At 43.6% G+C, this 10,117-nt stretch overlaps 1 protein-coding gene across 1 annotated transcript in view; it reads right to left on the bottom strand.

Annotated features, from left to right (window-relative positions):
- Window positions 1–7,198: 7,198 nt before the first annotated feature.
- Window positions 7,199–10,117, bottom strand: part of LOC109909865 (receptor activity-modifying protein 3-like) — a 39,276-nt gene continuing 36,357 nt past the window's right edge. Inside the window, exon 4 of the mRNA XM_020508933.2 lies at window positions 7,199–8,567. Coding sequence (XP_020364522.1) covers window positions 8,312–8,567 — 256 coding nt within the window. The 3' untranslated portion in view covers window positions 7,199–8,311. The remainder of the gene's footprint in view (window positions 8,568–10,117) is intronic.

Below are 10,117 nucleotides of genomic sequence, written 5' to 3'. Positions count from 1 at the left end.
AAAAATGTGATCATATTACTCCAGTGCTAGCCTCCTTACACTGGCTTGCTGTTATGGCTAGGGCTGATTTCAAGGTTTTACTGCTAACCTGCAAAGCATTACATGGGCTTGCTCCTACCTATCTTTACGATTTGGTCCTGCCGTACATACCTACACGCACGCTACGATCACAAGACGCAGGCCTTCTAATTGTCCCTAGACAACAGCTGGAGGCAGGGCTTTCTCCTACAGAGCTCCATTTTTATGGAATGGTCTGCCTACCCATGTGAGAGACGCAGATTCAGTCTCAACCTTTAAGTCTTTACTGAAGACTCATCTCTTCAGTGGGTCATATGATTGAGTGTAGTCTGCCCCAGGGGTGTGAAGGTGAACGGAAAGGCTCTGGAGCAACGAAACGCCCTTGCTGTCTCTGCCTGGCCGGTTCCCCTCTCTCCACTGGGATTCTCTGCCTCTAACCCTATTACAGGGGCTGACTCACTGACTTACTGGTGCTCTTTCATGCCGTCCCTAGGAGGGGTGCGTCACTTGAGTGGGTTGAGTCACTGACGTGATCTTCCTGTCTGGGTTGGCGCCCCCCCTTGGGTTGTGCCGTGGCGGAGATCTTTGTGGGCTATACTCAGCCTTGTCTCAGTTGGTGGTTGAAGATATCCCTCTAGTGGTGTGGGGGCTGTGCTTTGGCAAAGTGGGTGAGGCTATATCCTTCCTGTTTGGCCCTATCCGGAGGTATCGTTGGATGGGGCCACAGTGTCTCCTGACCCCTCCTGTCTCAGCCTCCCATATTTATGCTGCAGTAGTTTATTTGTTGGAGGGCTAGGGTCAGTCTGTTATATCTGGAGTACTTCTCCTGTCTTATCCGGTGTCCTGTGTGATTTTAAGTATGCTCTCTCTAATTCTCTCTTTCTCTCTTTCTTTCTCTCTCTCGGAGGACCTGAGCCCTAGGACCATGCCTCAGGACTACCTGGCATGATGACTCCTTGCTGTCCCCAGTCCACCTGGCCGTGCTGCTGCTCCAGTTTCAACTGCTCTGCCTGCGGCTATGGAACCCTGACCTGTTCACCGGACGTGCTACCGGTCCCAGACTTGCTGTTTTCAACTCTAGAGACAGCAGGAGCGGTAGAGATACTCTCAATGATTGGCAATGGCTATGTTCTGTTATAATCTCCATACGGCACAGCCAGAAGAGGACTGGCCACCCCTCATAGCCTGGTTCCTCTCTAGGTTTCTTCCAAGGTTTTGGCCTTTCTAGGTAGTTTTTCCTAGCCACTGTGCTTCAACACCTGCATTGCTTGCTGTTTGGAGTTTTAGGCTGGGTTTCTGAGATATCAGCTGATGTAAGAAGGGCTATATAAATACATTTGATTTGATTTGATATACCTGTTTGTTCCATGCAATATTTGCTTTGTGGACTTCGCCGGACAGATGTTTCTCTCTCGTTTTGGGATGACACAAACGTATGTGTAGTTGAATTTATTCGGCCAGTGTGTGACTTGTCTTATTGTTGTCATGGCCTTATTGTACTTCACGGTGGCGTATGAACGAATGGGTTATTGAGCAAACAATGCAATTATCACAACATAGGTTGTAATCTGGCTTTTTTACTGGCTTGGCCTCCTCAGTGATATTACCCACACACCTCTACTGCTTGTGTCTTTGGGGCTCTACACAAGAGAAAAACTATCAAATGTCACAGCTGCACACATTTTGCAATAACACCTGACTACATTAATCTATCTCAGTGCATACAAGCTACTGCATCTTCTACCACAACACCAAATATCAAATCTGCAGTGTGATCTATTAAGGAAAGCTGTTTTCTCTGTGTCCATGCTTGTAAAAATGAACGTGGGCTTAGCGTCAGTGTGAACTCACATGCAGAAATGTGGGACAGGCTGGGTAAACAGGATGGTAACATTAGTGCTCGAAGACATTCTGCTTTTAGAAAATGCTAATTTGAATCTCGCCCCTTTTGTGGGCTACTTGGATTGAAACACCGAAAATACAAATGTACACCACAGTTGGTCACAAGTCGGCCACATACAATATTCCATGCAGCTTCATGAAATAACTAAACTATACTAGTAACTCATGATATTTGGTCAGTTTTTATTTCACTACCCAATTTAATCATCACCTTATCTACAGTTGTCATAATTGTATATGCAATTGAGTCATTGTTTTCTGAGATCTATGTAGGTATATGAAATTAAAGTCATTGCATGGCATGAGGGCACATTTCATGTAAAGCTTGATAGTGATGAAAGCAATCCAGAGACTATAATCCAGTACTGTTGAAATGAATTGCATAAATCATTGAGAGCCTTGTCCTGAGGAGGATTTCACACTCAATAAATGATGTAAATACTCCCACAATCACGTGAGTGTGTGTATAAATCACCCAGAAGGAGGAAAAGCTCTGCAACTCAAACTTCAGGACTTTTCAATCACTACACAATGCCATTAGGAACGCAATCACAAAATGAAGCAAGTCATTGCAAAATCCCCAAATCCCCAAAAAAGCCCAGCTGCCTAGCAAGAGCGAGCTGTGGTAACAAACCAACCCCCCAAAGAACTGCTCATGAATTTCATTATGAAATGAGCTCTGGAGACTTCCTGTGGACTGGCCAGTATGTCTCTGAGGATGATTTTGAGCTTTGTAAGCCATGTTAGTATCTGTAGCCAACTTATCAGTGACAGATGAAATACTACAGTCCTCCTGGGGGGCTGCAGAAGGATGGGTGAGGGTGAGCGGCTGAGAGAGGAGTGAGGGGAGGGGATGTCCTGTTTAGGTCATGTGCACTGGAGCACGTTAGTGTGGGAAAGGGGAGCGCCTCAGTGGTTCGGGTGAAGGGAGAGAAAGAGACCGAGGAGCAAGGCCTCACTGTTGTGACTGAGTCTGTTGGAGGACTCAGGGAGTTTTGAATGTTATGGGGACTCTGTGAGAATAGGGAACTTAAGCACACACGCACACACATGCATATTTTCCTGCAGTTGGCAGCTTTTGGGCTCTCTTCCTCCCTCTCTTTCTCTCTCTCTCCCCTTTTTTCTCTCTCATGGAACACACTTGACATTTCCATGAATCATGACTGTAACCCTTAGTAATTCATATTCTACACATTATAAACAAGGATTGGGGGGTGGAGTGTGTGTGTGGGGGGGGGTGTTGCTGGAGACCGTTAAACTCTCTGAGCTGAACAGTGCCGTTGGCAGACCCAGTCATAACAATACATGTATGGGGAAGTATGGCACTCTTTGTAGTTCCTGTACCTCTTTTGGTTAAAATCATAGCCAGCCCATTTCCTTTAATTCTTTGCCTACTCTGGGAAACAATTTTATATCCTTCCTGCAGTCCAACTTTTGTGCTGCGGAGGCACTGGGAAGTCATCCTTGAGGGCATAATGCAAGACGGCTTCTCAGAATGAACTATTGTCTTTTTGTTTGTGTTTTAAACCCTTAATACAATGCCGAGCTGTTTCTTGTAGTGTAAATAACACCCGTTGTCTTGCTCTTCTTTGTTTATACCCGAAAACAATGCTAACAATAATCACTTCTCATTGTATATCACTCCGTTTGCCATCCTGATGATCAGAGCAGAGTCGCATTGTGAACATCAATTCTCTTGTCTTTTCATACTTTTGTTTTCATTCATGCTCCCAATTTTCAAAAGTGACTCTGTTTTGTCTTTACTGATTTACACAGGGGAATATGAACTCATTGAATAGGCCTAGTTAGTATCAATGCCCATATGGGACTGTGTCAATCAACAATGTTGAGTTTTACCTTGAAATTAACCTCATTTTCAGAACAACATACTTTTAGTTATGTAGTGTATGTGGACACCTGTTTGTCGAACATCTTATTCCAAAATCATGGGTCTTGGTCCCCCCTTTGCTGCTATAACAGCCTCCACTCTTCTGGGAAGGCTTTCCACTAGATGTTGGAACATTGCTGCAGGGACTTGCTTCCATTCAGCCACGAGCATTACTGAGGTCAGACACTGATGTTGGGCGATTTGGCCTGGCTCGCAGTCGGCATTCCAATTCATCCCCAAGGTTTTCTATGGGGTTGAGGTCAGGGGTACGCGCAATGCCAGTCCATTTAGATTTTCCAACGGGGCTATACATTTTGGTGACATTTTTTTCTCACCTGAGTAGCCTCATTTCACTGCCAAAAATAAAATGAAACCATCTTGTGTTCAGCGAAATTACAACACAATATCAAATAGAGGTAGCCTAGTCAAATAATTAACATTCAATCACATTAACAGTTACTCTCTCGCAAGAATTCCACTAACAGTCCATATGTAGCCAAACGTAGCTGCTGCTCATTCCGTTTGCTTGAAAATTGATAAATGGTTAAAAAAGTAAGGCACTCGTCCATAGAGACACACATACCAGCTTAACTGGGCTCCCGAGTGGCACAGGGGTCTAAGGCACTGCATCTCAGTGCAAGAGGTGTCACTGCAGTTCCTGGTTTGAATCCAGGCTGCATCACATCCGGCCGTGATTCAGAGTCCCATAGGGCTGGCTGTGTTTGGCTGGGGTAGGCTGTCATTGTAAATACAAATTTGCTCTTAATTGTCTTGCAATAGTTCTTAAAATAGAACATGTACTGGTAGTGCTGCTACTACCAGCAGTACTGCACCTGCCGACGACACAAGTTGTCCTGCTTCCATGAGCACATCCAATGCTAACATCAGTAAGTCTACATTTGTTGTTAGCCCAGCTAGCATGGACACTGACAGCTGTGAATCTGATGCAGCTGAAGAGCTACTGCCCCCTTACCTGGGAAAACACAGAACAACAGACAGTGATGTTGGACCATGGAAGAGGTGTAAATATGATGAGAACTACATTGATTTGGGGTTCACTTATATTGGAAGTAGTGTGTTATATGTGCCAAAGTACCATATCACAACTCGATGAAACCTTCACTCTTGCGCAAACATGCCAATTTGAAAAATCTGCCACTGGAGCATTTTGAGCGAGAATTAAGAGTATAAAAGCAACAGATCCCATTAATAAGAAGGGGCTAGAAGCGTCTTATATGGTGAGCTACCGAGTGGCTAGGACAGGCAAACCCCATACGATTGTGGAGGACTTAATTCTTCCTGCTGCCGCGGATATGGCTGGAACAATGCTGGGGGAAAAGGACAAAAAACTATACAGACAATGTCTTCATCAAACAACACTGTTTCACGACGCATCAGTGACATGGCAGGAGATTCTTTTAAACAATTACAGTTTCGCATACAAGCCAGTGAATTCTATGTGTTACAGCTGGATGAGTCAACAGACGAGGCGGGCCTGGCACAGCTCCTGGTATATGTCTGTTATGTTTATGGGGAGTCAATTAAGGAAGACATCCTCCTCTGCAAATCACTGGAAACCAGGACAACAGGAGAGGATTTTTTTTAAGTACTGGACAGCTTTGTGACATTAAATGGACTTTGGTGGTCAAAATGCGTTGGTATCTAATACTGACAGCGCAAAAGCCATGACAAGGAAACATAGTGGAGTGGTAACGCACATGCAAGCAGTTGCTCCCGACGCCACTTAGGTACACTGCAGCATCTGCCAAGGGAATGCCTGACAGCTTGAAATACGTTTTGGACACTACAGTGAAAATGGTTCACTTAGAAAGCAGGGCCCCTGAAATCTGGTGTATTTTCTGCATTATGCAATGATATGGGCAGCGACCATGTAACGTTTTTACAACATACAGAAATACACTGGTTATCAAGGGGCAAAGTATTGACACATTCATTTTAAATTGAGCGAAGAGCTTAAAGTTTTCTTTACTGACCATCATTTTCATGTCTGACCACTTTCATGATGACGAGTTTCTCACACGACTGGCCTATCTGGGTGATGTTTTTTCTCACTTGAATGATCTGAATCTAGGATTACAGAGACTCTGCAACTATATTCAATGTGCAGTACAAAATTGAGGCTATGATTAAGAAGTTGGAACTCCTCTCTGTCTGCATTAACCAGGACAACACATCCATCACTGTATGATTTTTTTGTGTGCAAATGAACTCCAGCTTATGGACAATGTCAAATGTGATATAGTGAAGTACCTGAGTGAGTTGGGTGCGCAATTAAGCAGGTACTTTCCCGAAATGGACGACACAAACAACTAGATTCGTTATCCCTTTCATGCCCTGCCTCCAGTCCGATATCTGAACAAGAGAGCCTCATCAAAATTGCAACAAGCGGTTCTGTGAATTTAAAAAAAAAATCAGAAGCCACTGACAGATTTCTGGATAGTGCTGCGCTCCTGCCTTGGCAAATCACACTGTTAAGATGGCCTTTTAAACCACATACCTATGTGAGAGTGGATTCTCAGCCTTCACTAGCATAAAAACTAAATACAGGCACAGACTGTGTATGGAAAATTATATAAGACTGAGACTCTCTCCAATACAGCCCAACATTGAAGAATTATGTGCATCTTTTCAAGCAAACCCTTCTCATTACCCCGTAATGAGAGCAAAGTACAGAGATCCTTCATGAAAACCAGCTCAGAGCTCTCAGGACCTCAGACTGGGGTGAATGTTCACCTTCCAACAAGACAACGACCCTAAGCACACAGCCAAGACAATGCAGGAGTGGCTTAGCGACAAGTTTCTGAATGTCCTTGAGTGGCAAAGCCAGAGCCTGGACTTGAACCCGACCTAATGTCTCTGGGGATACCTGAATATAGCTTTGGGCTCCCAAGTGGCACAGCAGTCTAAGGAACTGCATCACTCGACGCTGTAATTGCTGCCAAAGGTGCTTCAGCAAAGTACTAAGGGTCTGAATACGTATGTAAATGTAATATTTCTTGTTTTTTGGGGGGGGGAAATAATCTCAACCTGTTTTTGCTTTGTCATTATGGGGATTGTGTGTAGATTGAGGGGGGGGGAACAAAATGTGGAAAAAGTCAAGGTGTCTGAATACTTTGACGGCACTGTATAGTGTAGTTTTAAGCGTAATTGATCGTGTTTACACTTGAAATGTCAAAACAATATTATTTTTATGACCGCTAGAAACCTTTCTAATACATTTTCAGAGTTGCATAGGAGTTTTGCTTCGACCCGGTAAAGACATGTACTACATCTCAAAGATGAATGCAATTTGTAGAAGTAGGAATTGTTTGGAAAGAAAGTGGCAGAACATTTCACCGTGGACATGTTGATTAATAACCAAAGCAGGGACCTATTCTAAGTCATTTAATTAAAACATTAAATAGCAGTACAGTAAATAATCCAATAGCTCCTCAATACCAAAAGTTTACTTCTGGCAAAATGAAATTCTCAAAATGAGATCCTAATCTTGACAGTGATTTACGTTCCTACCTCCCCGGAATGATTCAACAGCAGAATTAAATACAAGTTAGCGTGAGCAGAATTCCTGCTGATGTTACACCAAATAAGCAGTGCAATCAGTGATAACTTCTGCGGTATTGCCACGACAACCCAGACACGAGAAATAATGAAGGTAGATTCAGTGTGTGCTCTCCGGCGCCCCACAAACACTGCAAGAGAACAACTGCTCTGTTATAAGGTACACATATAGGGCTTGTTCACACTCAATGGCCAAGTTCACACTCAATTTCCGTATATCACAAACATGTATGAACATGAAAATATACTTTTTTTGTTGTCTGAAATTAAGCTTTGGGTTAGGGATGTGGTTAAGTTTTGGGCAAAAATTCAATCAGGGATAGGGTAAAATCCCTTTTTTTTTTTTTTTTTTTATCCATCTGTGCAGCTTGACCCGATAGTGACAACTCATAACAGGTGAGGAAGAAACAGTACTGTACAGAAAGCATGGCGGCAATACGGGACCAAAATGTAGTTTCTATACAGTAGACGGCACTGGTACAGAAAAGTACTGTACATATTTAGGTCTCAGCTTGTCCATATTGTCCTATTGAGAAGACATCTTCATGAGAATATATTTAAAAGTTTAACCATGTCTTATAAATTATCATATTGAAGCAGTCCCTGGGCCTCAGTCCCATTTCATACAAAGGATCAACAATCCTAAATGTCTCGTATGTGTCTTGGGTCCTTGGGTACAGTATATCTATCAAAAGGCCTTGGATAGTCCCGAGCTCGGAAAATTGAGTTTGGATGCATCTCCTTCAAAGGCGGTGGCTTCTTTTAATCCCTTCAATCCACCATAATCCTGAAATGACACAATGAACAAACAAAAGTTCCCTCTGTAGGTTCCCTAACCCAATTCCTCATCTAGGGTTCAATAAAGACGTTTATGGGTCTCTGGACATGCTGGACAGTCACATGGGAACCAAACCAACCAAGATCCTAAGCCAGGATGTCGCTGCGCTTGCTGCACCACACCACCAGCGCGATCATGGCCAGGGTGAGGAAGACAGGGATGAGGATGAGGATGGTGAGTGTGTCGTCCGGTGGGTCCACCAGGATCACCCTCTCCAGGGTGCAGTTGGAGAAGAAGTGCTTGTGGATCCGGATTATGTAGCTCTCCACCAGTGGGTTGGGCCAGTAGCAGTTGATGCGCTCGGCGTTGGTCTCCGTGCACAGCGAGAAAAGGTGGTACTCACTACAGAGAGAGCAGAGGAACACAAAGGGTTAAAACAAAATGGGAATACAGGCTTTTGTTCCAGCCTTGCTCTAACAGCCTATGAGCAGCTGATCAGTAGATTCAGGTGTGTTAAGGCAGGGCTGGAACAAAAGCTTGCCCTCCCAGTAGCTCTCCAGGAGGGTGGTTGGCCAATCCCTGGTCCAAAGGGCTAAGGAACACAAACTGTTTAGTCGATCATAGGGCAGAGGAACACAAAGTGATTAGCCAATCAGAAGGCAGGGTGAGGGGAATCTGGGGCCATGGATTAGACTGCAAATTATGTTCTCTGTATCTCAAAATGTATTCTCCATTTCAGGGGATAAGAAGAGTTAAGGGGTCTATTTAGCAGTATAGCTGTTACGATATGCTCAGCTACTTAGGTAGGATGTGTTTCAACTGAGAAATAGGGAGGGTTTATCCCTCAAATTCTTACTCTGCAAAAAAAGTTCTCTCTATAGATAGACGCTAAAGTCCTGCATCTTGTTTCATAATACTCTATCGGAGACTGGTTTGTGGTCTCACGTGATCGTTACATCAATCTGGTCAACAGACAAATAGGCTGGTCCCACTTTAAATGAACAACATATAGAGCATTCATAAAGCCTTCATAAGCACTACTTAGATACATGAGACATAGTCCACTACGTCATATACCCATAAGTATGTCCTCCGTTATAGAGTATGACACAAGCCAATAGATGATTTGTGAAGAATCTTTGTAGTGCTTATGAAGCCTTTAAGAATATGTTATAAAGTCCTTGTAACTTTGTTTGTTTTTAAATGGGACAAATGTGTTTATTTCACTGTGGAAAATTATGGAGTAGCCATATGCCTAGGAAACTAATGACACAGACCCTGTGGCCAGATGTGTGTCCTCCTCATTGTTTACTTCATTAGCTACTAGTTGTACCCAGGCTGCCTCATTAGGGTCAATTTCTGTGTGTCTTACAAAGTGCACTAAAAGCAACCCATTCGAGCATAAACATGACACAAATGAGCTGCACTTTCAAGGCTTGGTATAGTACAGGTTTAGGAGTTAATTGGGTGATTCGAGCCGAGATAAGAGCCATCTAGGTAACATGGGGTCCCAGCCATGATGCTCACCTAGCAAAACAGATCATTTCAGCCCCTTGTTCGATGAAACTAGTCAAGACAAGTGGTTAGTTCTATATTTATCTTCAGTTTCCCCTCCAATGCCTTTCACACTAGCAGTGTGGTTTGACGTCAGCCAATCCCCGTCATTGCTTTCAGACGAACCTCCACCTAAGTGCTGCAAATCGAATGAGCCTCGATCAAGCGTATAAATTGTGTCTCCATATGGACATAAGCTACCTGATTGCCGAGATAAGGGAGGCTGCTGTAAAGTCAATGGATTGGTTGTATGGTAACTCTGGAATAGCTTTTTGGCTTGGATATTATTGTTAAAAAAACTATGGTAAAGCACATTGACCACAGACTGAAAAGTGATGGAATATGTCAAATTAGGATTTATGTTTACCAAGAATTTGAGGCTGTGTGCTGTGTTGTCT

Source organism: Oncorhynchus kisutch, linkage group LG18 (assembly GCF_002021735.2).
Source record: "Oncorhynchus kisutch isolate 150728-3 linkage group LG18, Okis_V2, whole genome shotgun sequence".
In the NCBI taxonomy this organism is placed as follows: domain Eukaryota; kingdom Metazoa; phylum Chordata; class Actinopteri; order Salmoniformes; family Salmonidae; genus Oncorhynchus; species Oncorhynchus kisutch.
This window is presented reverse-complemented; position numbering and strand designations above follow the sequence as displayed.